Below are 27,995 nucleotides of genomic sequence, written 5' to 3'. Positions count from 1 at the left end.
GAGGAGGCAACCACACAGGTTTATTAGGCGGGTCCTGACACCTGCCAGCGGTGAAAGACCACCTGGGCCATGGGGCGCCGGGGCAGGCCCGTGCATGGCAGCGGCTGTTCCTAGCCGCGCTCGCAGATGACCTCGACCACACTGGGCTCCATGGGCACAGGGTCTGGGCAGCGCAGGGCAGCCGAGGCCACCACTTCGTCTAGGAGCAGGTGCACGAGTTCTTCGTCAGCCACAAAACGCCACAGGTAGAGCTGCAGAAAGTGGCAGTCCACTTGCACCTGCTGCAGCCCGAAGCGCCCAAAGGTGCGCAGCCGCACACACTCCAGCAGCGTCTTCAGGCTGATCTTGATGATGCCCGTCAGCACTGACACCTGCAGGCAGGGACACAGGGATGCAGCTTGGGGACAGCAGGTGTTGGTGAGGGGCACCCAAGTTCTGAGCAGGGGCCATGGAGACATACGGTGCCAGTAGCTGGGATGAGGCAGAAAGTCCCCGGGGCCAGATAAGAGGGGAGGGATACAATGTTACCGCCGTCATCTGGAGGGCAGAGGGCCCAGCAATCAGAGGCATCCCTGAGATTGGAGAGTCGGGGGCCAGGGACCATGAGTGAATAGGAAAACCTGGGGAGGACCCAGGACTACTGTGGCGACAAGGACAAGGGCAAAGAGTCATCCCAGGTCAGTACCGAGACTAAGGCTGGGCATACAGCAAGTTTGGGGCAGGGGCCGTGGAATCTGGGGACAGGGTACTCTGGACTATCTAAAAACAGTCCTAGAGACAGAGACTGGAGGGTCAGGGTCACCCCCAGTTGGTCGCAGAGTCCTGGGGCTCCTTGGGCAGGTGTGGGGCTGCTCCAGCCAACCCTCCCCGGGCTCCCTGGAAGTCTGAGTCACGGACCTTGTTGAACTCCACAGGGCTGAACACGTCAATACGTTCAGAGAATAGCTTCTGGATATTGCTCAAGAGGTTGGTGTCCATCGGGGCACTGGATTGGGGGAGACAACGAATCAGAGCCTGCCCTGCACCTTCGCCCGCTTTTGTCCATCTCCCCTGGGGCTCCCCTGACCAGCCAGACCTGGGGGTATAACTGGGGGCGTAGCGGCCCTGCTGCCGAGAGCTGCTGTACACGGAAAAGGTCCTCTTGCTGGAGTCGCTGCTCTGGGCCTTGCGAACACCCTCTTCATACAGGAGCCCCACCTGGTGGCAAAATGAGGTACTGCAACACCTGTTATTGAGGATTACATGATTTAAAAAAAAAAAAGAGGTACTGCAAGGAGGTACGAGCACATGGTAGCTATTTATAGAACCAGTGGAGTGGGACAAAGGCAGGACAAAAGAGTTGGTCTGATGCCTAGTCTTCAGCACCAACCCTGCCCTGACTTCCTGGGTAATCCTGAGCCTCCGCTTACCCACTGGCAAAATGGGGGCAAAGATGCCATCACCCAGTGCTGAGGAGGAACATGACCGTGGACACAGGCACTGCCCAGCTCCTTTCGTCTTCATCCTTGGAGATTTGTTTCCCCGGGGTTCCCTCACAGACGCCCTGGCTACAGAACTCGCCCCGTGAGAAGCCCAGATATACAACAGGTCCTCTCCTCCAGGCAGGAGCCACTAGTGATCCTCTAGTGATTCTGCCCCAGCCCCTCATGAAGGGACAGCACCCCCAGCCTGCGTCAGGGCTCCCTGGGCCAGCCTGGGCAGCACCTGCACGTCGATGGCGGTGGTATCCTCCACCACCCGCTTCATGACAGCACGCACGTTCCGGGGCTCCAGGGTGCTCAGCCAGTCCCGCGTCTCCACGCTCTTGCGAAGCATCTGCGATATGACCAGGCCCTGCACCTTCACGTAGTGGGTCAGCAGCCGCCGCGCTGTCTCCCTGGCCTCTGCACACAGTGTGCTCACTGGTGTCACAGGGGACTGATCCTGAGCCAAGGAGGCAGAGGACAGAGGGAGTGGGTACGGGGGATACTTCAGGGGCCACTGCCAACCAGGAGCTAGGCACAGACTAGGCAACATGGAGGCTGGGGTGCACACAGCAGTTGGTCTGGGGTCTGGCCATGAGGGCACTGTCCAGCCACCTGCATTCCCAGAACCACCATCCCTGTAGGAGCTAATGCTTCACCTGCACCAGAAACTGTTCATCAGTGAGAGTGAGGATGTAGGAGATGGTGGCTGTCTCATAGTCCAGGCAGAGGCGGGAGAGCAGCAGGAGCAGGGCAGGTGGTGTGGCACCCCCCTTCTCCCCAGGGCTGTCGCAGAAGCTCTGAGCCGTCTGACACATAGAGCGGATGAAGCCCACGATGAGGCCCTCACGGACACCCTGACTGCAGAACTCACCCTGCAAGGAGAAGGTGCCCAGATCCACACAGGTCCCCTCTTCTAGGTAGGGCTGTTAATGACCCTCTGCTGGGGCTCTAAGAGCCCCAGTCCCCTCTGCAAGGGACAACATCATCCTGCATTCTAAGTACCCTGGAGCAGCTTCCCTGAGTGGGGGCAGGGAGAGCCAACACTGGGTACCCCACTGCACACCTATTCTTAGCCCAGCTGCACACTACCCACGCCTTCCCCACCCCCCAGACTGTGCACAAGAACCTGAAACCACACCCAGAGTGCCTGGGGCAGGGACTGCATCTACCCTGATAACTTGTCCCCAGTTCCCCGAGCACTGTTATAAAGGCTATTGAAGGGTCAACCAGCAGATTGAACAAGAAACACCCAAGAGGAGGCCGTACCCGGAAGTAGGGCTTGTTGGAGAAGGACACCTCTTTGGCGGTGAAAAGGTGCACTGCTGCCAGAGAGGCCTTAATGTGGCTCAGGATGGAGCTGGCCACATTGGCCAGCAACTCAGCCAGGCCAGGGCCCTCCTTCCCAGCCACGCGAGGTGCTGCCAGTGCCTGGCGGACGTCAGTCAGGCAGCCTAGGAAGGCCGCCCGGAGACCCTGCAGGTGGTGACCCAGGCGCTCGCGGGCCACTCTTTCCACGATCTCTGTGGCAGCATCTGCGAGCCCGGCAGCGGCCAGCAGGGCCCCAGGCGCCCGCAGGCGCCGGTGGAAGCGATCCAGCGCCCGCACCAGCAGCGAGTTGTCACCACCACCCTGCTCCTGCGCCAGCCGCCGCTCCACCAGCGCAAAATAGCGGCTGCCCAGCTCCCGGGCGAAGGCTGCCAGCTTCTCGGCTCCTGCTGGGCCCTGGACCGCAAACAGCTCCTGGTAGGCCGCCGCTACGTGGCAGAGGCCACCCACGAAGCCACTGCCTCCGTGATCGGTGAACTCTAACACGTCGGGAGCCGGAGGGGAGGGCCCGAGCTCGGCCTCCAGGCTTCTCAGCTCCTCCTCCAGCCGGCCGCGGGCGTGCGCCAGGAACTCCTCACACAGCTCCTCCGCAGGTTCGCCCAGGGCCAGCAGCAGCTCCACGCACTCCGCCTGCTCTGGGGCACCTGAGCCGCCCTCCCTACACGAAGGAGACAGTAGTGAAGGGCAGGGCCGGGGCTGCTGGTGGATGGGGCAGGAGCAGGGCGACAGCTCCAGGAGGGCCCAGGGGCGGGATATAGGTGGGCTCGGGCCGGCAGGAGTGCTGGAGTCAGGGCAGACGGGCCACACCTGAAGCGCTGCCGCAGCTGCTGGGCCAGACGGGCCGTGATGACCTGGCAGTCGTCCTGGATGGCGCGGAATGAGGGCAGGTGCTGGTACTGCTGCAGTACGGCCTGCGCACGACCCTGGTAGCGCACTGCCTGCCCGTAGGCGCCCAGTTCCACGCACTTGGTGAGGCGTGAGGGCAGCTCGAAGAGGAATTGCAGCTTCCGCAGCAGCGCATGGACCCCTGGGGGACGGAGGGTGGCGTGAACCCCAGAGCCCTAGGGGAGGCCCACTGTAGGCTCTGCCTGGCAGCACCCACCTGCCAGCTTGGTGATGCGCTCGTGGCGGTCCTGCAGCGTGGCGCTGATGCGCGCACTGAAGTCCGTGATCACTGCCATGTTGGTGGCCAGCCGGTCCATTTCATCCTCCATCTTCCGGAAATCATTCTTCATCTTCCGGATGGTGTCTAGGAGGGCAGGGGCCGAGGAGAGGGTACAGCAGGTGACTGCAGGGCCGGTGCAACCTCTGCCCACTCTCACACACCCCTTCACAGACGCCCCAGGCTGCTTCAGGGGTACATGGATGATCCGAGAGAAAGGACTGCACACAGAGCAAATGGGGGCGAGGAAGGGGTGTTTATGTTCCCAAAGCAGGCATCACCTACCTACGCCCTGTGAGCCCTTAGCCCTGGTGCCCAGGGGAGCCGGCCGGAAGAGCCACAGCGCCAGCCCTCAGAAGTCCAGAGCCGAAGCAGGCCGAAGGTGCTTAGCCAGCTGCCGCCACTGTGCCTCAATTGTCCGTCAGACCACCAACAGCCAAAGCACAGATTACTGGCTCCCAGGCACATCTGTGTGCCCAGCGCACTGCCCGGAGGAAGCAATACATTCCTGTTCACCCTCATCTCCTTTCCAGACCTCCCAAAGTCTTTCGCGTGCTTTCCAGAACGTGGGCTGCCTTCCCTGAAGGGCCCTTTCCCTTTGGTCCTGATAGAAACCTGCCTAGGGAGGCTGCTCTTGCTTTCACGCCCCAGGTGCCTGGGAGCCCTGTCCCTTCATGCTGCGAGATCATGTCTAGACCTCCTCTTCAAAACCCCAGCTTCTCTGAAGACCATGCCATCAAGCTACAGACCTCCTCTTTGCTGTCTCTACTGTCCTCTGCCCCTCCTCTCAGTTCCTAGTCGCTGCTTCCTCTTGTCCTCCTCCTGACACCTCCTTGTGCACACCCACATGGATGAGCCTTCCAACGTTCTCAACTGTTCACTGACTGCCTCAATTCCACCTATTCTAGTGTCTGCCTTTATCTAGTCCACCCTCTCCTTGCCATCACCAACAACGGCCGCCTCTAAAATCTCAGCCTCAAGTCTCGCTGCCTTCTGTAATTTGGGCCACTCACCCTGTCTGCCTGGATAATCCGTTGGCCTCTGCAGGAAGTCTGGATGCACTGACCCCAGGCTTGGTCCCTGTTTACAACACCCCTCCTGGCTGCACTTCCTTTAACCTCACTGCTCTCAGAATTTGGGGTTCTCCATCAGCATCATCACCGTTTACAAGCCCCCTTGCCTCTCTTGCCCCAACCCCTTCCATTACTTGTCAGACAAAACCCTAGTGCAGGTTAAGCCCAATGAGCCACTTCCCCCCTGGCATCTGAACCAATCATCCCAACTGGCCTCCCGTTAAATTTTATGACCTCAAGTCCCAAAATAGCACTCCACACTGCCTAGCCATCCTTCCAAACCTTCTAGTGGGTCTGCTTTCCCATTGTCCAAGGTAACATTTTCTTCTCAGTCCTCAAAACTCCAATACAAGGCCAGGTTCAGTGGCTTACACCTGTAATCCCAACACTTTGGGAGGCTGAGGCAGGTGGATCACTTGAGGTCAGGAGTTTGAGACTAGCCTGGCCAACATGGTGAAATCCCAACTCATACAAAAATTAGCCAGGCATCATGGCATATCTGTAATCCCAGCTATTCAGGTGGCTGAGGCAGGAGAATCACTTGAACCCAGGAGGCGGAGATTGCAGTGAGCTGAGACTGTCCAAATGTACAATCTCAGAGTGAGCCTGGACAACAGAGTGAGACTCTGTCTCAAGAACAAACAAAAAACCAACAAAACCTCTAATACATGCTAACTCTCAATTGGGACCCGGCTTCATACATGTGCTTCATGGGGAAAATAAAAGCAAACATCAACTCCCTATAAATCTGCAAAGCAAACAGATTTCTGTGCACAGTCTATGTCTTCGGCGCTCCCTCTCCAGAGAGGTCTCATCCAATCCTGCAGCTGTGGTAACTGAGACACTTCTGCCTCCTGTTCTGACTAGAGCACTGCCTAATGACCTACTAACACCTTGATGGGGACAGTGCACAAAAAGCCCACATGTAACACCTCCAAAACAAAACTCAGGAGGAGGAGGTTGCAGTGAGCTGAGATCACGCCACTGCACTCTAGCCTAGGCAATGGAGTGAGACTCGGTTAAAAAAAAAAAATAGCATTGGATTATATCAGAGGACACCCAGCAGGTGTCTGCTGCTTGGTGTGTAAGGAAGAAACCCAATACATTTGGTCTCAGAACTCTTTTGTGGTCATGATTGTGGTCATGTGAGTAGAAAGCACACAGTTTGCATTTTTCCCAAACAACACCATAAACTATACCCAAACCTTTCCACATCGTAGTTTACAAAGAAAAAAAACTTTTTTTTTTTTTTTTGAGACAGGGTCTCCCTCTGTCACCCAGACTGGAGTGCAGTAGCACGATCTCAACTCAGTGCAACCTCTACCTCCCAGGTTCAAGCTGGACCTGGGAGAAAATAAAAGCAAACATATATTAGTCTGGGTCCGTACTGCTATGAAGAACTGCCTGAGACTGGGTAACTCATAAAGGAAAGAGGTTTAATTGACTCACAGTTCAGCATGGCTGGGGAGGCCTCAGGAAACTTACAATCATGGCAGAAGGCAAAAGAGAAGCAAGGTATCTTCTTCACAAGACAGAAGGAAGGAGAAGTGCCAATCGAAGGGAGAAGAGCCCCTTATAAAACCATCAGAGCTCATGAGAACTCAGTATCACGAGAACATCATGGGGGAACCGGCCGAAAAACCTCATTCTTAACCAATTATGAGGTCAGAAAAGGAAATCAAAACTGCAATTGCAGCATAGGTAAAATAGCAAGAAAACACTAAATTGGTAACAGCTTGGTAAATTCTACGGCTAGAATGAATAATTTGCTACAAAAATAGGATTTACCAAAATGGACTGTAGAAAACAAGAAAACACAAACAGAAAAAAGAGAGAATATTGTGAAAGAAAGACCCTCCTCTTTCTTCCCCTCCACACAAAGGTACTTGGCACAGATGTCCAAGGGTGTTGCCACAGCTTGAAGGTCAGGTCCTTCCAATTCTCTGTATAAACACTGTCCCAGCAGAGACATGAGAATAGCTCTCACACAAATGTGGTGGAACAAACGTAACACTGCTATGAAAACAACAGAAGGCTGGGCGCAGTGGCTCATGCCTGTAATTCCTGCAGTTTGGGAGGCTGAGGTGGGCGGATCACATGAGGCTGGGAGTTCGAGACCAGCCTGACCAACATTGAGAAACTCCGTCACTACTAAAAATACAAAAAATTAGCCAGGCATGGTGGAGCATGCCTACAATCCCAGCTACTTGGGAGGCTGAGGCAGGAGAATCACTTGAACTTGGGAGGTGGAGGTTACAGTGAGCCAAGATCGTGCCCCTGCACTACAGCGTGGGCAACAAGAGCAAAACTCCATCTCAGGAGGGAGGGAGAAAAAAATAAATAAATAAAACACCATCTCAAAAAATAAATAAGAGAAATACTTCAGAAATACACATTCATATTTCTTACAAATGAAGATGTAAGGATGAATTAAACAAATGGAAATGCACAAATAAGCAAACAAAATCCAGCAGCATATTAAAAGAATAATTGATAAATATCAAATGGTTTTTGTTTCATGAATGCCAGGATGACTCAGAATTAGAGGATCTCTTCATAATAGTCTGCCATGGCTTTTCCTGTGGCAGTGGCTGGGCCGAGAGGGGCGTGGCTGTCTCCTCTCTCCACCACGGCGTGTGCTCGCCCACTGAAATTGGTGTACTCTGAAAAGAGGGAGTCATCTGGCAAAAATGTCACTTTGCCTGCTGTATTCAAAGCTCCTATTCGACCAGATATTGTGAATTTTGTTCACACCAACTTGCGCAAAAACAACAGACAGCCCTATGCAGTCAGTGAATTAGCAGGTCATCAGACTAGTGCTGAGTCTTGGGGTACTGGCAGAGCTGTGGCTCGAATTCCCAGAGTTCGAGGTGGTGGGACTCACTGTTCTGGCCAGGGTGCTTTTGGAGCACGTCGTGGAGGCCAAACGTTTGCACCAACCAAAACCTGGCGCCGTTGGCATCCTAGAGTGAACACAACCCAAAAACGATATGCCATCTGTTCTGCCCTGGCTGCCTCAGCCTTACCAGCACTGGCCAAGTCTAAAGGTATTGAGGAAGTTCCTGAACTTTTTGTTCAAAACTGAACATTTTGAAGCTTGCTCCTGGTGGGCATGTGGGATGTTTCTACATTTGGACCATAAGTGCTTTCTGGAAGTTAGATGAATTGCATGGCACTTGGCGTAGAGCTGCTTCCCACAAGAGTAACTACAATCTCCCCATGCACAAGATGATCGATACAGATCTCAGCAAAATCTTGAAAAGCCCTGAGATCCAAAGAGCCCTTCAAGCATCACGCCAAGAAGATTCACTGCAGAGTCCTAAAGAAGAACCCACTGAAAAACCTGAGAATCATGTTGAAGCTAAACCCATATGCAAAGACCATGCACTGGAACACCATTCTTTGCCAGGCCAGGAATCACAAGCTCCAGGTGGATAAGGCGGCCATGGCAGCAGCAGCCCTAGAAGCCAAATTAGAGAAGGGGGTTGCAGGCAAGAAGCCTGTAGTATGTAAGAAAGGAAAGAAGGCTGCTGTTGGTGTTAAGAAGCAGAAGAAGCCTCCAGTAGGAAAAAAGGCAGCAGCTACCAAGAAACCAGCCCTTGAGAAGAAGCCAGCAGAAAAGAAACCCAATACAGAGGAAAAGAAGCCTGCTGCGCAAACTCTTAAATTTGATTATTTCGGCCGGGCGCGGTGGCTCAAGCCTGTAATCCCAGCACTTTGGGAGGCCGAGGCGGGTGGATCACGAGGTCGAGAGATCAAGACCATCCTGGTCAACATGGTGAAACCCCGTCTCTACTAAAAACACAAAAAATTAGCTGGGCATGGTGGCACATGCCTGTAATCCCAGCTACTCAGGAGGCTGAGGCAGGGGAATTGCCTGAGCCCAGGAGGCGGAGGTTGCGGTGAGCCGAGATCGCGCCATTGCACTCCAGCCTGGGTAACAAGAGCGAAACTCCGTCTCAAAAAAAAAAAAAAAAAAATTTGATTATTCCATAAAGGTCAACTCATTTTGGACAGCTTCTTTTGAATAAAGACCTGATCAAACAGGCAGAGAAACACACAAAAAAAATAAAAAATAAAAAATAATAGTCTGCCATGTAAATAGATGAGATATTTCAACATCTATTATTGATTTTTTTAAAAACTCTCAATAACATATGAGCAGCTAAATATTTCCCTAACCTCCAAAACTCAGCATCATGTTGACCGAGGCAGTGCTAGAAGCACTTCAATTAAAGTCAAAACATGGTGGCCGGGCGCAGTGGCTCAAGCCTGTAATCCCAGCACTTCGGGAGGCCGAGGCGGGTGGATCACGAGGTCAAGAGATCGAGACCATCCTGGTCAACATGGTGAAACCCCGTCTCTACTAAAAATACAAAAAATTAGCTGGGCATGGTGGCGCATGCCTGTAATCCCAGCTACTCGGGAGGCTGAGGCAGGAGAATTGCCTGAACCCAGGAGGCGGAGGTTGCGGTGAGCCGAGATCGCGCCATTGCACTCCAGCCTGGGTAACAAGAGCAAAACTCCGTCTCAAAAAAAAAAGGAAAAAAAAAAAAAGTCAAAACATGGCAAGGACAACCCTGATTGCCAGTGTTATCTACATTGTTCTGGGGCATTAGCCAACTCAGCTCGACTCGCCAGATGTATTATGGAGATACACAAACTGTGAAGGAGGGAAAGTATCACTATGTGCAGATGATATAATCTAATAAATAGGCTGGGCCCAGTGGCTCACGCCTGTAATCCCAGCACTTTGGGAGGCTGAGGCAGGCAGATCACTTGAGGTCAGGAGTTCGAGACCAGCTTAGCAAACATGGTGAAACCCTGTCTCTACTAAAAATACAAAAATTAGCTGGATGTGGTGGCAGGTGCCTGTAATCCTAGCTACTGGGGAGGCTGAGGCAGGACAGTTGCTTGAACTCAGGAGGCAGAAGTTGCAGTGAGCCAAGATTGCGCCACTGCACTCCAGCCTGGGTGACAGCGCCAGACTCTGTCTCAAATAATTATAATAATTGAATAAATATAAAGCCCTAAAAAAAAGAAACCCTGTAAATATTACTATAAACAATTTAAAATACCACTTTTTATTTTTCAGATTGTCAAACACTGAAAGAAGTATTCTCTTCTTTGCTGGTGGTTATGCAAACTGATCAGTATTTATAAAGAAGAATCTGGGGCCAGGCGTGGTAGCTCATGCCTGTAATCCCAGCACGTTGGAAGGCCAAGGCGGCTAGATCAGCTGAGGTCAGGAGTTTGAGACGAAATGCCTCATTAACTGCCAGCGTGGCCAATATGGCAAAACGTCAACTCTACTAAAAATACAAAAAATTAGCTGGGTGTGGTGGGTGCCTGTAATCGCTTGAACCCGGGAGGCGAAGGCTACAGTGAGCCAAGATCATGCCATTGCGCTCCAGCCTGGGCAACAAGAAGGAAACTCTGCCTCAAAAAATATATATGTGTGTGTGTGTGTGTGTGTGTTTAATAAAATATATATATGTGTGTGTGTGTGTGTGTGTGTGTATATATATATATATTATATATATATAAAAATATCTAACTGCAGTCACTTGTGAGCTTTCACACACCCACACCTGGTCTGTAGGTTCTTTGTCTCGGGCAGTTCTTTCTCTTGAATTTTCTCTAGTATTTTTTTCCTGCATTTTTTGTGTCTGTTTCTTGTCAAATTGACATCAATGCTTTTCTCCTTACCCTCCCAGCAATCTCCCCAAGTGGGGTAGAGTCCCAGTGTTGCTTCGAGAACATTCCCTGGACTGTGGGACTCTACCCCACTTGGGGAGATTGCTGGAAGGGTAAGGAGAAAAGCAATGATGTCGATTTGACAAGAAACAGACACAAAAAAATGCAGAAAAAAAATACTAGAGAAAATCCAAGAGAAAGAACTGCCCGAGACAAAGAACCTACAAACGTCTGTAGAGCTACTAAGGGTTTTTAAAAGTTACATGGAAAGGTAGATCATGTATCAGCAAAATGAACTTTGCATTTTAGCAACACAGTCCATGAGAAAAGATCATTTAACCCTCTTAGAGATGATTTCATAGAGAGGAATGTTACTAAGGAATAAAATCACAATATATAAAACATCCATCTTGTCCGGGTGCGGTTGGCTCATGCCTGTAATCCAAGCACTTTGGAGGCCAAGGCGGGTGGATCGCCTGAGCGCCTGAGGTCAGGAGTTCAAGACCAGCCTGACCAACATGGTGAAACCCTGTCTTTAAATAAATAAATAAATAAATAAATAAATAAATACAAACAACATCCATCTTACTTTTGGGACCATTGGACCCATTGCCTATACTTTGTTGGGAAAATCATAATTTATTTTGGTTGGTTGGTTTGCTTGAGACAGGGTCTTGCTCTGTCACCCAGGCTGGAATGCAATGGTGCAAACACAGCTTACTCCAGCCTTGAACTCTGGGGCTCAAGCGATCCTCCCACCTTGGCCTCTGAAGTAGCCAGGACTACACACATGCGCCATCATACCCAGCTAATTTTTTTTATTTTTGTTAAATTTTTTTGTAGAGATGGGGTCTCTCTACGTTGCTCAGGCTGGTCTCAAACTCCTGGGCTCAAGCAATGCTCCCACTTCAGCCCCGCAAAGTGCTGGGATTACAGGTATGAGCCACTATGCCTGTGAGGAAAAGGATTTTTCTTGCCAATGCATAGATGGTAAATTAATGGACATAGCAAAGGCAGTGCTATGCAGTGAAAAACAGTAAAAGCAGGGCAGAGGCTGAGGTTCGCAAAGGGATCATGGGCTCTTGATCTACTGGGAGACAGAGGCTTGGCAGTTGATGAGGCATTTTGGGTTCGCCCAGTGAATTCTTAGTTCTGCTTACAGGCCATGTGACAAGCTCCTTCCAGGTCTGCCAAAACATACCATCCAAAGAGCAGACTCTTTTGGTAGTGGATGTCTGAGCCCATGACACTTAGGTGCTACTTCAAGAAGGAAGCTTGAAACCAACTTCTAAAGGTAAATTCCAAACACTAAGTTGTTACAAAAAAAAAGAGTAAAAGAACACCTAGCACTGTTGTGTCCTGGGGTTGTTGTGGCCTGCATAGCCCTGGAGCCATTAAACGAGATAAAAATTAGACCATCTCCAAAAACAACAGTGAAAAGCATCCATACCATTCAGTCATAAAGACTGCACTGTTTATCTTTGCATTTCAAGCTTTTAAGAAAAGCAGGCCAGGCATGGTGGCTCATGCCTGTAATCCCAGCACGCTGGGAGGCCAAGGCAGGGGGATCACCTGAGGTCACCAGCCTGGCCAACATAGTGAAACCTGTCTCTACTAAAAACACAAAAATTAGCTGGGTGTGGTGGCAGGTGCCTATAATCCCGGGTATTTGGGAGGCTGAGACAGAAGAATCACTTAAACCCTGGAGGTGGAGGTTGCAGTGAGCCGAGATTGCGCCACTGCACTCTAGCCTAGGTGACAGAGCAAGACTGTCTCAAAAAAACAAAAACAAAAACAAACGAACAAAAAGCTTGTTAAGCAGTTTGCAACCAGGGAGAGTGAAAACCACCTGGATGCTAGGATGTTGGCTACCCTGGGAGGGGCTGGGTGGTAACTGGTCGGAGGCTCAGGGGCTTTGCTGGTTATGCTGTTTCCCAACCTGGATGCTGACCATGTGACTGCATTCCCTTTGTGAAATTCATGGAGCTGTCCACTTATGTGTACTTTTCTGTATATCTGTTAAATTTTTTTATTTCTTTGCGACAGGATCTGGGTCTAACCCAGGCTGGAGTGCGGTGGCACAATCTTGGCTCACTGCAACCTCCGCCTCCCAGGTACAAGCCTTCCACCTCAGCTTCCTAAGCAGCTGGGACTACAGGGGTACGACACCATGCCCAGCCAATTTTTGTATTTTTTTGTAGAGACAGGTTTCGCCTGTTGGCCAGGATGGTCTTGAACTCCTGAGTTCAAGCAATCTGCCCACCTCTGCCTCCAAAAGTTTTGGGATTTGAGGCATAAGCCACCACGCCCGGCCTCTGTTAATTTTCAGTGAACTATAACTGTCAAAGACTGCTTTGTCTTTGGCAGGAAAAAAGAATTGGAAGAGGCTTTTCCATGTATAACGTTTGAGTTCTTTCTAATTTTGACACAAATAGATGCATTATTATACAATGAAATCTGACGTGTAGGTGAGCGCTTGGCAAACTACAGCCTGCGGGCCAAAGCTGGGTCAATGCCTTGTTTTTCTTTTTAATTGGGATATAACTGACATACCATAAAATTCTGTGGTTTTTAATATGTTTAATATACTCACAAGGTTGTACAATGTCACTATGTAATTCCAGAACATTTCATCATCCCCTAAAGAAATTCTGTAACCCTCGTTCCTTATTCCCCCACTCCTAGAACCTGGCAACTATTAATCTATTTTCTGTCTCTACGGATTTGTCTATTCTACAGAATATATTTAACAGAAATGGAATCACAGGCATATATGATTTACTTAGCAAGTTTCCAAGGTTTATCTATGTGGTTGCCTGTGTCAGCATGTTATACTGTGTGGATATTTGTTTTTATTCACTCATCAATTGATGGCCATTTGGATTGCTTCCACCTTGTGGCTATTATTAAAAAAGTGTTGCTATTGGCCAGGCGAGGTGGCTCACACCTGTAATCCCAGCACTTTGGGAGGCCGAGGCAAGCGGATCACTGGAGGTCAGGAGTTCGAGACCAGCCTGGCCAACAAGGTGAAATCCCATCTCTACTAAATATACAAAAAAAAAAAAATTTAGCCAGGCATGGTGGCATACACCTATAATCCCAGCTACTCGAGGCTAAGGCAGGAGAATGGCTTGAACCGTGAAAGTGGAGGTTACAGTGAGCCAAGATGGCACCACTGCACTCTTAGCCTAGGTAACAGAGCTAGACTCTGTCTCAAAAAAAAAAAAAAAATGCTGCTATGAATATTTGTGTACATGTTTTTGTGTGAACATACGTTTTCAGTTCTCTTTGGTATATTTCTAGCAGTACAATTGCCAGATCATATGGTAACCTTGTGTGTGGTTTTGAAGAACGATCAAACTGTCTTCCACATTGGGTGCAGCATTTTGTGGTTTGAATTTGCATTTCCCTAAGACCTAATGATGTTGAGCGTCTTTTTATGTGCTTATTGGCCACTTGTATGTTTTCTCTGGAGAAGTGTCTACACAAATCCTTTGCCCATTTTAAATTAGGGTCATTTGTCTTTTTAGCCCTGAGCGAAAAAACGTTCTTTATATATTCTGAACACTAGATCAATATTAGATATATAATTTGCAAATATATTCCCCCAGTCCATGGGCTGTCATTTTTTTTAATTGCTATTTTTTGAAACAAGGTCTTGCTCTGCCACTCAGGCTGGAGTGAAGTGGCATGATCTCAGCTCACTGCCACATCCGCCTCCCAAGTTCAAGTGATTCTCCTGCCTCAGTCTCCCATGTAGCTGGGACTACAGGTGTCTGCCACCACACCCTAATTTTTGTGTTTTTAGTAGAGATAGTGATTCACCATATTGGCCAGGCTGGCCTCGAACCACTGACCTTGTGGTCTGCCCACCTCAGCCTCCCAAAGTGCTGGGATTACAGGCATGAGCCAATTGGCACCTGGTCAATTTTAGCTCTTATGTGTAGGTCTATGATTCATCTTGAATTAATTTTTGTATGTGATGTGAGGTAGGGATCCAACTTCACTCTTGTTTTTTCTTGTTTTTGTGGTTTGTTTGCTTGAGATCTGGGTTTGCTCTGTCACACAGGCTGTAATACGATGGTACAATCATAGCTCACTGTACCCTTAACCTCTTGAGTTCAAGCAATCCTCCTGCTTCAGCCACACAAGTAGCTGAGACTACAGGCATGTGTCGCCACACCTGGCTAACTTTTTTAAAAAATTGTTTGTAGAGACTGAGAATTCACTGTGTTGCCCAGGCTGGCCTTGAACTCCTGAGCTTAAGTGACCCTCTCACCTTGGCCTCCCAAAGCACTGGGATTACAAGCATGAGGCACTGTGCCCTGCCTTCAACTTCATTGTTTTGCAATATCCAGTTGTCCAGCACTGCATCAGGTGTTGAAAGGATTATTTTCCCCATTCAATGACCTTGGCATCCTTTTTAAAAATCAGTTGACCTTAAAGATAAGCTTGCAGGAAAAAAAAAATCAGTTGACTGCAGATACACGGGTTGGTTCTGGACTCTCAATTCTATTCAATTGATCTGGATATCTATCCTATGCCAATATTACACCACCTTAGTTATTGTAGATTTACACTAAGTTTTAAAGCTTGGAAGTGTGGCTGGGTGCACTGGCTCACACCTGTAATCCCAGCACTTTGGGATGCCAAAGCAGGAGGTTCCCTTTAGCTCAGGAGTTCAAGACCAACCTGGGCAAGATAATGAGACCCTGTCTCTACAAATTTCGTTTTCTTTTCTTTTCTTTTTTTTTTTGAGACGGAGTTTCGCTCTTGTTACCCAGGCTGGAGTGCAATGGCACGATCTCGGCTCACCGCAACCTCCGCCTCCTGGGTTCAGGCAATTCTCCTGCCTCAGCCTCCTGAGTAGCTGGGATTACAGGCATGCGCCACCATGCCCAGCTGATTTTTTTGCATTTTTAGTAGAGACGGGGTTTCACCATGTCGACCAGGATGGTCTCGAACTCTCGACCTCGTGATCCACCCGCCTCGGCCTCCCAAAGTGCTGGGATTACAGGCTTGAGCCACCGCGCCCGGCCTTTCTTTTCTTTTTTTTTTGAAACAGAGTCTCACTCAATTACCCAGGCTGGAGTACAAGGGCGCAATCTCAGCTCACTGCAAACTCTGCCTCCCAGGTTCAAGCAATTCTTGTGCCTCAGCCTCCCAAGTAGCTGGAATTACAGGTGTGCGCCACCACGCCCAGCTAATTTCTGTGTAGGATTTCACCATGTTGGCCAGGCTGGTCTCAAATTCCTAACCTCAAGTAATCTGCCCACCTTAGCTGTAGATCAGTCAGGGTGGTGGAAAAATTATAGAAAGACGTAAACCTTCTTAGAAGGCTGGACGGTTTTGCAAAAGCCTTGGGAAAGAGGTTATGGGTGAAGGCAGCCTAACCACCTTACCTTGAGCTAATAGCTAGGAGTAGATACAAAGGAATGAAAAGCAGTTTATCTAAATAACTCATTTACTCATGTGGTCTTCTCTTTTTTTCTTTTTTCTTAGCCATGCATGAGCAGTCGTGTGGTCTTAAGACTGATTTTTGATCTTCTGTGGGTACATGACTGCTCTCTACTGGGGGTTAGCAATGTTAATTACCCTCTAATGATGTTTACTTGGAACCTGTCTCATTTAATCTGTACTAAATAAATGCGCTACTGGCTTATCAGGGTGGCTGCTAATTCTGGAAGCAGAGACCCTTGGTCATGCTGACAGGCAAAATATCTGTGTCGGTGTATATCTTTCATCTGTTACTCGGTCAGGGTCTGCGGGTGGGACCTGGCACTTAGTGTCCCAAAGTGCTGGGATTACAGGAGTGAGCCACAACACCCAGCCCAAAAAACTTCTAAAAAAGTAGCCAGTTGTGGTGGCACACACCTGTGGTCCCAGCTATTCAGGAGGCCAAGACTACAGTGAGCTGTGATCATGCCACTGCACTCTAGCCTGGGCCACAAAGTGAGACCAAACTCCATCTCAAAACAAAAAACAAACAAAAAAAAACTTGGAAGTGTGAGTCTTCCAACTTTGTCCTTCTTTTGCAAAGTTATTTGGGCAATTCTGCCTCTCCTGCAATCCCTCATACAATTTTATGCTGTTTGTCAGTTTCTGCAAAAAAAAAAAAAAAACAAAGTCAGTTGGAAAAGTGATAGGAAAGACATTGAATCAATTTGGGAAGTACTGCCATCTTTTTTTTTTTTTTTTTTTTTTTTTTGAGACGGAGTTTCGCTCTTGTTACCCAGGCTGGAGTGCAATGGCGCGATCTCGGCTCACCGTAACCTCCGCCTCCCGGGTTCAGGCAATTCTCCTGCCTCAGCCTCCTGAGTAGCTGGGATTACAGGCACGTGCCACCATGCCCAGCTAATTTTTTGTATTTTTAGTAGAGACGGGGTTTCACCATGTTGACCAGGATGGTCTCGATCTCTCGACCTCGTGATCCACCCGCCTCGGCCTCCCAAAGTGCTGGGATTACAGGCTTGAGCCACCGTGCCCGGCAGTACTGCCATCTTAAATAGTGAGTTAAAAAGTACTTGGCCAAGCACAGTGGCTCACTCCCAGCATTTTGGGAGGTTGGGGCAGGTGGATCACGAGGTCAGGGGTTCAAGACCAGCATGGCCAAGATGGTGAAACCCCGTCTCTACTAAAAATAACAAAAAAAAAATTAGCTGGGTGTGGTGGCGGGCACCTGTAATTCCAGCTACTCAGAAGGCTGAGGCAGATAATTGCTTGAACCCAGGAGGCTGAGGTTGCAGTGAGCTCAGATCACACCATTGCACTCCAGCCTGGGTGACAGAGCGAGACTCTGTCTCAAAAAAATAAAAAAATAATAAAAATAATAAATAAAAATTTCTCTGATCAATGAACATGGAATGTCTTCATTTATTTAGGTCTCCTTTAATTCCTTTTAACAATGTTTTATGGTTTTCAATATACGAAATACTGAAAATACCTTTACTTCTTTTATTAAATATATTCCTACATTTTTTTTTTTTTTTTTGAGACGGAGTTTCACTCTTGTTACCCAGGCTGGAGTGCAATGGCGCGATCTCGGCTCACTGCAACCTCCGCCTCCTGGGTTCAAGCAATGCTCCTGCCTCAGCCTCCTGAGTAGCTGGGATTACAGGCACGCAACCACCATGCCCAGCTAATTTTTTTTTGTATTTTTAGTAGAGACGGGGTTTCACCATGTTGACCAGGATGGTATCGATCTCTTGACCTTGTGATCCACCCGCCTCAGCCTCCCAAAGTGCTGGGATTACAGGCTTGAGCCACCACGCCCGGCCTTATTCCTAAATATTTTATTCTTGATATTACTATAAATGGAACTGCTTTCTTTTTTTTTTTTTTTTTTTTTTGAGACAGAGATTTATGTCATCTGCAGACAGAGATAGTTTTACTTCATCCTTTCTAATCTGGATGCCTTTTATTGCCCAGGCTCTAATACCTCTAGTACAAAGTCAAATAGAAATGGTAACGGCAGGTATCTTTGTCTGATTCTTAGCAGGAAAGTTTTCAGCCTTTCACTATTATGATGTTACCTAGGGGTTTTTCATCATTCGCTGGTTAAGGAAATTCCCCTTCTTTTCTTAAATTTTTTTTTTTTTAAGTTTTTTTTTCTTCTTTATTTTGAGATAGAATCTCACTCTGTCACCCAGGCTGGAGTACAGTGGTGCGATCTTAGCTCACTGCAACCTCTGCCTCCTGGGTTGGAGCAATTTTCCTGCTTCTGCCTCCTGAGTAGCTGGGATTACAGGCGCATGCCACCACACCTGGCTAATTTTTGTATTTTTAGTAGAGACAAGGTTTCACCATGTTGGCCAGCCTGGTCTTGAACTCCTGATCTCAGGTGATCCACCCACCTCAGCTTCCCAGAGTGCTGGGATTACAGGCATGAACCATCATGTCCAGCTAATTTTTATTTATTTTATTTTTATTTATTTATTTTGGAGACAGAGTCTTTCTTTGTCTCACCCAGGCTAGTGTGCAGTGCTGTGGCTCACTGCAACCTCTGCCTCCTGGGTTCAAATGATTCTCCTTTCTCAGCCTCCCGAGTAGCTGATACTAGAGGTGTGCACCACTACACCTGGCTAATTTTGGGGGGTTTTCTTTGTTTTGTTTTGTTTTGCGATGGAGTCTCACTCTGTTGCCAGGCTGGAGTGCAGTGGCATGATCTTGGCTCACCACACCTCCACCTCCTAGGTTCAAGCGATTCTCCTGCCTCAGCCTCCCAAGTAGCTAGGATTACAGGTGCATGCCGCCACACCCAGCTAATTTTTGTATTTTTAGTAGAGACGGGGTTTTATGATGCTGGTCAGGCTGGTCTCTAACTCCTGACCTCATGATCCACCCACCTCGGCCTTCCAAAGTGCTGAGATTACAAGGGTGAGCCACCAAACCTGGCTGCAACTTTTTATATTTTTAGTAGAGATAGGGTTTCACCATGTGGGCCAGGCTGGTCTCGAATTCCTGACCTCAGGTGATCCCCCTGCCTCAGCCACCCAAAGTGCTGGGATTACAGGTGTTACAAGCGTAAGCCACCACACCCAGCCAGCTAAATTTTTATTTATTTATTTATTTATTTATTTATTTTTGAGACAGAGTTTCGCTCTTGTTACCCAGGCTGGAGTGCAGTGGCGCGATCTCGGCTCACCGCAACCTCCGCCTCCTGGGTTCAGGTAATTCTCCTGCCTCAGCCTCCCGAGAAGCTGAGATTACAGGCACGTGCCACCACGCCCAGCTAATGTTTTGTATTTTTAGTAGAGATGGGGTTTCACCATGTTGACCAGGATGGTCTTGATCTCTTGACCTCGTGATCCGCCCGCCTCAGCCTCCCAAAGTGCTGGGATTACAGGCTTGAGCCACCGCGCCCGGCCTATTTTTTTTAACTGACAAATAATAATTGTACTTATCTATGGGGTACATAGTGATGTTTCCATATATATAACATATAGTGACCAGATCATGGTAATTAGCATATCCATCATCTCAAACATTTATCATTTATTTGTATTGGGAACATTCAACATCCTCCTCCTAGGTATTTGAAACTATATTTTATTGTTAACTATAGTCATCCTACAGTGATACAGAACACTAGAATGAATTCCTCCTATCTGGCTGTAATTCTGGATCCTTTAATGCATCTCTTCCTATCCCTCCCTTGAGGAAAGTCCCCTTTCAGTCCTGATTCATTAGTGTTTCACCATGAAAGGTTGTTTGATTTTATGGGATTTTTTTTTTCGTATCTATTGAGTTGATCACGTGTTTTGCCCTTTTTCTTATTACTATTTATCTTATTACTATGGGGCATTATATTGAGTGGTTTTTTCTTTTTTTTTTTCCCTTTTTTTTGGAGACAGTGTCTTGCTCTGTCACCCAGGCTGGAGTGCAGTGGCGTGATCACAGATCAGTGCAATCTAACATCCCAGGCTCAAGCAAGCAATCCTCCCACCTCAGTCTCCTAGGCCGCTAGGACCACAGGTGCATGCCATCACACCAGCTAATTTTTAAAGACTGTTTTTGTAGAGGCCAAATGTAGTGACTCACGCCGGTAATCCCAGCACTTTGGGAGGCCAAGGTGGGCAAATCACTTGAGGTCAGGAGTTCAAGACCAGCCTGGTCAAACATGGTGAAATCCTGTCTCTACTAAAAATGCAAAAATCGGCTGGGCCTGGTAGCAGGTTCCTGTAGGCCTAGTTTCTCAGGAGACTGAGGCAGGAGAATCGCTTGAACCGGAGAGGTGGATGTTTCAGTGAGCTGAGAATATCGCACTCCAGCCTGGCGACAAGAGGGAAACTTTGTCTCAAAAAAATAAATACATAAAATTAATTAATTAAAATTAAAAATAAAAAACTAAATGCCTGGATCCAATAAATCTCTGTCTTTGCTGAGGGGCTCTGTGTGTTCGTGTTGGCACACCTTAAACGCTCAGCCAGACGGTTTCTAACTTGGCCTTAGCCTTCACTTCCTGCTTGTGCAGAGCCTAGAGATGAGCCAGGCATGAGAGCACCGGGCATTCTCAGGTCTTTCCCAAACCAACATACAGCCCTACAAATACCTGTGGCCTTCAAGATTCCTGGGAATACACCAGAGCTTGTCAAAGCCGCTGTGGATATCCATTTCTCAGCTTTTCATTAAGGCCTTTTTGGTTAGTCTACGTCTGTACCAACTATCACCCACCAACTAGGTTCGTCGCAACATTGGCCTATAATTATTTTGACAATGAAAAAGTCCTGGTAGCCAGCCTGGCCAATATGGTGAAACCCTATCTCTAGTAAAAAGTACAACAATTAGCTGGCTATGGTGGTGCATGCCTGTAAGCCCAGCTACTTGGGAGGCTGAGGCAGGAGAATCACTGGAACCCAGGAGGTGGAAGTTGCAGTAAGCCGAGATCATGCCACTGCATTCCAGCCTGGGGGACAGAGCAAGACTCCGTCTCCAAAAAATATCCCTGGTAGGCCAGGTGCAGTGGCTCATGCCTGTAATCTCAGCAATTTGAGAGGCCAAGGTGGGTGGATCATGAGGTCAGGAGTTCAAGACTAGCCTGGCCAGCATGATGAAACTCTGTCTCTACTAAAAATGCAAAAAATTAGCTGGGCGTGGTGGTGAGCGCCTGTAATCCCAGCTACTCTGGAGCTTGAGGCAGAAGAATCATTTGAACTCAGGAAAGGAAGGTTGCAATGAGCTGAGATCACACCACTGCATTCCAGCCTGGGTGACAGAGCGAGACTCTGTCTCAAAAACAAAACAAAACCCTGCCACCAGGCCTGGCTAATTTTTTTTTTTTTTTTGTATGTTTAGTGGAGAAGGGGTTTCGCCACCTTGGGCAGGCTGGTCTTGAATTCCTGAACTCATGATCCACCCGCCTTGGCCTCCCAAAGTGCTGGGATTACAGGCGTGAGCCACTGAGCCCAGCCTAGTTATTTTTGGGTTTTGATTTTTTTTTTTTTTCTTTTTGAGATGGAGTCTCACTCTGTCGCCAGCCTGGAGTGCAGTGGCATGATCTCCACTCACTGTAGCAGCATGATCTCCGCTCACTGCAGCCTCTGCCTCCCAAGTGCAAGTGATTCTCCTGCCGCAGCCTCCCGAGTAGCTGGTACTACAGGCGCGTGCCACCACGCCTGGCTAATTTTCGTATTTTTAGTAGAGATAGGGTTTCACCATGTTGGCCAAGATAGTCTCGATCTCTTAACCTCATGTTCTACCAGCCCCGGCCGTCCAAAGTGCTGAGATTACAGGTGTGAGCCACCGAAAGTGGCCGGCCTGAGGTGTTATTTTTTAAGGCTACAGCTGAGTTGGAGAGCAAGTAGTGGGGCTAGGGCAAGTTAAACACCACAGGGTTCACTATTCTTACCAAGATTCAGCCGTTTTTGAATATTCCCTGGATTGCTTGATGCAAATCTTGGTTAATTTCCACAGTAAAGTTGTTTCTGACTATTCTGGCTAGATTTTTCATTGCTTTTTTTTTTTTTTTTTTTTTTTTTTGATAAGGAGTCTTGCTCCATCACCCAGGCTGGAGTGCAGCGGCGTGATCTCAGCTCACTGCAATCTCCACCTCCCAGGTTCAAGCAATTCTCTCCTGGCTCAGTTTCCTGAGTAGCTGGGATTATAGGTACCTGCCACCACACCCAGCTATTTTTTTTTTTTGCGATGGAGTCTCGCTCTGTTGCCCAGACTAGAATTCAATGGTACCATCTCGGCTCACTACAACCTCCACCTCCCAGGTTGAAGTGATTCTCCTGCCTCAGCCTCCCTGAGTAGCTGGGACTACAGGTGCACACCACCACACCCAGCTAATTTTTATGTTTTCAGTAGAGATGGGGTTTCATCTTGTTGGCCAGGCTGGTCTCAAACTCCTGACCTCAGGTGATCCGCCCAGTCCTTTTTTATATTTTTAGTAGAGACAGGATTTCGCCATTTTGGCTGGGATGGTCTCGAACTCCTGACCTCTTATGATACATTCATCTCAGCCTCCCAAAGTGTTGGGATTATGAGTGTGAGCCACCGCACCCAGCCTAATTTTTTTCTTTGCTTTTTTGGAGAATAAAAATATTTAATGTATTTACTCCAGCATTTTTGCTGATGTCACTCCAGACCCTCACCGCCCACGTTTGTAAAGAAAATTTTCTTACTGGAATACAGCCATGGTCATTCATTTGCATACTGTCTATGATGCTTTCAGGCTACAGTGGCAGAGTCAAGTAGCTGCAAGAGACCACATAGTCCACAAAGCCTAAAATACTTTTGGGTCCTTTTCAGAAAAAAGTTTGACAACCCCTGGTTTATAGTCTGGCCCTGCTTGCTTCCTTCCCCACATTCCTGTTCTTCCTGCACTGGAGAGCTTTCCCAGGGCCTCCGCATAGACTGTTTCATCAGTCTGTTCATTAACTGTCTTTCTCTAGAATGTATGTTCTGTGACAGCTTAATGTTGTCTTGTTTGCTGCTATATCCACGATTCGGTGCTTAAGATAAAATCTTAAGCAGAGGTTACTCTTCACACCCAGAGCTCCTCAATACCAGGGCTGTCGATACCCCAGTCTGCCCATCCCTGTCCATTTTCACCACTACCATTTGGTGTCAGATCCCAGAATCTCTGGCCTGACTACTGATATGATGGCCTCACTCACGCCTCCTCTCCAACCTATTCCTTTTTTTTTTTAGATGGAGTTTCGTTCCTGTTGCCCAGGCTGGAGTGCAATGGCACTCCAGTGATCTTGGCTTGCAGTAACCTTGGCTTACTACAACCTCTGCCTCCCGGGTTCAAGTGATTCTCCTGCCTCAGCCTCCCAAGTAGCTGGTATTACAGGCATCCGCCATCACACCCAGCTAATTTGCTGTATTTTTAGTAGAGATGGGGTTTCACCATGTTGGCCAGGCTGGTCTCAAACTCCTGACCTCAGGTGATCCACCTGTCTCAGCCTCCCAAAGTGTTGGGATTACAGGCATGAGCCACTGTGCCCAGCATTTTTTTTTTTTTTTTTTTTTTTTTTTTGAGACTAGGTCTTGCTCTGTTACCCGGGCTAGATTGCCATGGTGAGATGATAGCTCACTGCACTCACTGCAATTTCCAATTCCTGGGCTCATGTGATCCACGCACCTTAGCCTCCCCAAGTAGCTGGGTTTAATTTAACAAGTGCACACTACCATACCCAGCTATTTTTTTTTTTTTTTTTTTTTTTTTTTTTTTTTTTTTTTCTAGAAATCAGGTCTCACTATGTTACCCAAGCTGGTCTCAAACTCTCGGGCTCAAATGATCCTCCCACCTCAGCCTTCCAAAGTGCAGGGATTACAGGCATGAGCCACTGTGCTCAGCCCAATCCATTCCTTCCAGTGCAGCTGGAGGAACCTTTCGAAACAGAAATCTGAGTGCATCACTCATTTGTCTTAGCTCTCTGTGGATAAAGGCCAAATCCCTAACACGTTCTAGAAGGTTTCTAGTTAAAGTGCACATCTACTACCTCCCTGGCTCTGCTCACATCCTGCTTCCCCTCCTGCTGCCCTAGATGAGCTTCCGGCCCTTGGCTAAGGCCGACGCCTCCGTCCCTCCCCTGCTCCACTCCCTCTCCTTCCTAAGGACCTTGTTCTTTTCTCATTTTTGCTCTCTCCTGCCCAATCAACACACACTCTATGCTACACTTCTTTGCTAAGTGTCTCACCCAAGTCTATCAATTCCACGTCCTGGAATGCCTTCCTCACTTAGCTTCTTCTTTTGTTGAGTCTACTCTGTTGCCCAGGCTGGAGTGCAGTGGCGCAATCTCGGCTAACTGCAACCTCCACCGCCTGGGTTCAAGTGATTCTCGTGCCTCAGCCTCCCGAGTATTTGGGGAGACAAGCATGCTCTACCTTGCCCAGGTAATTTTTGTATTGTTAGTAGAGACAGCGTTTCACCATGTTGGCCAGGCTGGTCTTGAACTCTTGGCCTCAAGCGATCCACCCGCCTCAGCCTCCCAAAGGGCTGTGATCACAAGTGAGAACCACCATGCCCAGCCCCTCACTTCAGCTTCTAAGACATCAATGCTCCTGGTTATCCTTGCACTTTCCTAAACGTTTGTTCCTTTCGTAGGATCTTCCTTATCTCTATGGCTTCTGAATGCTGGAATGCCCCATCCTCAGACCTCTTCCTGACCCTGAATGTCAGGATGCCACATCCTTAGAACTCTTCCTGACCCTCAGTGTGGGGATGCCCTGTCCTCAGACCTCTTCCTGACCCTCAATGTTGGGATGTCCCAGGGTCCAGTGCTCAGACCTCTTTCTTACCCTCAGTGTCAGGGTGCTGGGTCTTCAGGCCTCTTCCTGACCCTCAGTATCCAGATGCCCCAGAGTGTAGTGCTCAGACCTCCGCTATTCTCACTCCACAGTCCCTCCCTAGTGACCTCAGGTGATCTGCCTGTCTCAGCCTCCCAAAGTGCTGAGATTACAGGTGGGAGCCACTGCGCCTGGCTAGTATTTCTAGATTTAGAACCCCTGACTCCTAACAATCATGTCGTAATTTTCTTTTTCCTACAAAAAAGCTAAGTCTCAAAACATTATACACAATTCCAACCAACGGAAAACATAATCTTACAAAATTCCTGTGAGAAATATCCCAGCACAGAAGCTATAATTTCTTGCCATTTTGATGCTGGTATTAAAAAATAGGAAGGTGCCTACTCATGGAATCTGCTTCAAATCAGATAAAAGAACAATGAGTATAGGTTATTACACCCACCACTGCGACACGAGGAGAGTAACAGACATCAGAATGCAACCCCACAGATGCTCCCAGAACATTCCACAGACTGCGGGTAAACCCTTTGATCTGCCTCCTGGACTTGGTACACATGGGTGCAAAATTACTACAGAAGTCTGGGCAGGACATCTGTCTCCTCAAAACAGCACAGAAGCCAGTGTGAAAAATAGCAGAACGCTGTCTGGTGCTACAGAATAAAGAGGACAGAAGGAAAAAAAAGCCTCTACATGATCTTTGTGTCCCTTAGTATCATACATCTTCTCTCTTTGCTTAGTTAAGGAGGGAAAGAAGGGAGAGAGAAAGGAAGGGAGGGACAAGACTACCTTCTTTCTTCTCTGGAGCAGAGAAGAAAGCTATCAATAATAAGAGAAACTAAACCTTAATGAGGGTTCCTTGGTGTCAGGGATTCTTCTTCAGATAGATACTTTTTTTGGAGACAGGGTCTTGCTTTGTTGCCCAGGTTGGAATGAAGTGGTACGATCACAGCTCACTACAGCCTCAACCTCCCAGGCTCATGCGATCCTCCCTCCTCCTCAGTCTCCTGAGTAGCTGGGCCTATAGGCATATGCCACCATGTCTGGCTAATTTTTGTTTTTCTTTTTTTGTAGGGGTGGAATCCCACTATGTTGCCAGGCCAATCTTGAACTCTTAGGCTCAAGTGATCCTCCTATTTCAGTATCCCAAAGTGCTGGAATTACAGCCATTAGCCACCATGCCTGGCCTTTTAAGTGCTTCAGATACATTTCATTTTGGGCTGGGCCAGGGATTCACAGCTGTAATCCTAGTGCCTTGGGAGGATCCAGAAGGATCACATGAGCTTGGGATGTCGAGGCTGCAGTAAGCCATGATCATGTACTGCCCTCCAGCCTGGGAGACAAAGCAAGACACTGTCTCTTAAACAATAAATAAATAGGCCTGGCGCAGTGGTTCACGCCTGTAATCCCAGCACTTAGGGAGGCTGAAGCGAGCAGATCATGAGGTCAGGAGTTCAAGACCAGCCTGGCCAACATAGCGAAACCCTGTCTCTACTAAAAATACAAAAATATTAGCTGGGTAAGGTGGTGCATGCCTGTAGTCCCAGCTACTCCGGAGGCTGAGGCAGGAGAATCGCTTGAACCTGGGAGTCGGAGGTACAGTGAGCTGAGATTGCACAACTGCATTCCAGCCAAGGCGACAGTGTGAGACTCTATCTCAAAAATAAATAAATAAATAACCTCCTTTTGTCTTTTCTCTCCTTTGGTACTTAAGACAACCTTCTGAGAGCAGCTATTATCTCTATAGTAGTCTGATCACGAAGGCTCAAAGGGAAGAAGGTGAGAATGGAATAATGTCTGGCCAAGACTGGAATCTGAGTCTCCTCCCTCTAAATCCCTTGCTGGTTTTCCCAACACAGGTGGGAGAATGGGGGCTGTGAGACTTTGGAGGGTGTGTCCCCGTGGGGATCACCTGTGGCTGAGATGAACTTGTTGTAGTTCTCATAGACCAGGGTCTGCATGTCGCTGTCTAGAGCCCGGATCTGCCGCACCATGTCCGTCTCACTGTCCATCAGTTGGGCCAGAGGGCACTCTCTACGCAGCTGGAGAAATTGGGCGGTTAGTGTTTGAGTCAGGAGGCATTCATGCCCCCAGCCCTGCCTGCAGCTAATAGGCTTTCAGTGCAAGAAATCTCTGATCCACACCCGCTCCAACCACTGCCAGCTCAGGAATCCCAGGCATCGGGCTCTAAGTGGCCTAGCTCTGGGGTTACTAGGTTCGACCCTGTTTGGTGTTTGCCAGCATTTGAAATCCTGGGGCTCGGCCTAGGCCCAGCCCCGCGCCTGTCAACGCCTGGGCCACGCCCCCAATCCCGGGCCTATCACAACATCATCCCAGGAGACCTCAGATGCCGCATCACCTTAGGCCAGTCCGATCCTGCTCACATCCCCTCAGATGCCTGAACTGCTCGTCCTCCTTGGCCGAGGCTCGTCCTCTTAGGAAACCCTGTTCCTCTTAACCTCACAAAAAGTCGGAGGCGTGATCTGGGAGTGCAATATATCAGGGGCCTGGTTCCCTTCCCCCCTCGCCTCACCCCTCCTACCACCCGCACACACACCTTGTCCAGGTAAACTTCCGGGTCGAAATGCGCCCCGTTCAGATCAGTCGGGTCCAGGGGGTCGGGACCCGCGGGGCGTCCCGCCGCCTCCCCTTCCGAGAGGCCGTAGTAAAGCTTCAGCATCCCATGCGCCTTCCGCCGACGTTCCGGAGCCTCGGCCTCGGGCCCTTCTGGGGAGTCCCCAGGTCCAGACCCCGGGCTAGACCCGGCAGTAGCTGCCGCAGCCATCGCTCCTACTGCAGCCCACGAGCTTGAGGCTGGGAAGGGGGAGGGAAGGAGGAACTTCCGGGATCCATAAAGTTGTTGTTGAAAAGGGGCAGTCCTTCAGGTGAAACGTCCCCCAGCAGCCCTGAGTCCTTCGAGAAAAGAGTTCCACCGCACCTGTCTTCCTCAAGCGAAAAGGTTCCGGAAGAGCCCTGATGGGTGGAAGCATTTTGTGGAACTGCCTCGAGTTGCTG

At 48.8% G+C, this 27,995-nt stretch overlaps 2 protein-coding genes and 1 pseudogene across 4 annotated transcripts; 2 read left to right on the top strand and 1 right to left on the bottom strand.

Moving 5' to 3' along the window:
* VPS51 (VPS51 subunit of GARP complex) lies at window positions 1-27,866 on the bottom strand. 3 transcript variants are annotated; one of them, XM_074401689.1, is made up of 10 exons: window positions 27,538-27,866; window positions 26,893-27,022; window positions 3,895-4,041; window positions 3,600-3,819; window positions 2,733-3,450; window positions 2,123-2,338; window positions 1,759-1,923; window positions 1,076-1,197; window positions 898-985; window positions 1-371 (listed from the first exon to the last, which is right to left on the bottom strand). In XM_074401689.1, exons 1-10 carry the CDS (start codon window positions 27,763-27,765, stop codon window positions 111-113), a joined length of 2,295 nt encoding a protein of 764 aa, XP_074257790.1. In that variant the 5' UTR covers window positions 27,766-27,866; the 3' UTR covers window positions 1-110. The 3 variants fall into 3 exon arrangements, with proteins under 3 accessions (XP_074257790.1, XP_003937732.1, XP_074257791.1); XM_003937683.4 differs by having other exon boundaries at window positions 1,705-1,923; window positions 27,538-27,865; XM_074401690.1 differs by lacking the exon at window positions 27,538-27,866 and adding an exon at window positions 4,240-4,438 and having other exon boundaries at window positions 1,705-1,923; window positions 26,893-26,979.
* LOC141584782 (large ribosomal subunit protein uL4-like) lies at window positions 7,597-8,094 on the top strand (the record flags this gene model as incomplete). The annotated part of the gene is made up of 1 exon (XM_074400314.1): window positions 7,597-8,094. A coding segment is annotated over exon 1 (498 nt), but the record flags the coding sequence as incomplete, so codon positions are not given.
* On the top strand, window positions 8,106-25,014 carry LOC141584781 (large ribosomal subunit protein uL4-like; annotated as a pseudogene).
* Window positions 27,867-27,995: the final 129 nt, after the last annotated feature.

Source organism: Saimiri boliviensis, chromosome 6, assembly GCF_048565385.1.
Source record: "Saimiri boliviensis isolate mSaiBol1 chromosome 6, mSaiBol1.pri, whole genome shotgun sequence".
Taxonomy (NCBI): Eukaryota; Metazoa; Chordata; class Mammalia; order Primates; family Cebidae; genus Saimiri; species Saimiri boliviensis.
The sequence above is the reverse complement of the archived record's forward strand: the minus strand, read 5'-3'. Positions and strand labels throughout refer to the sequence as shown.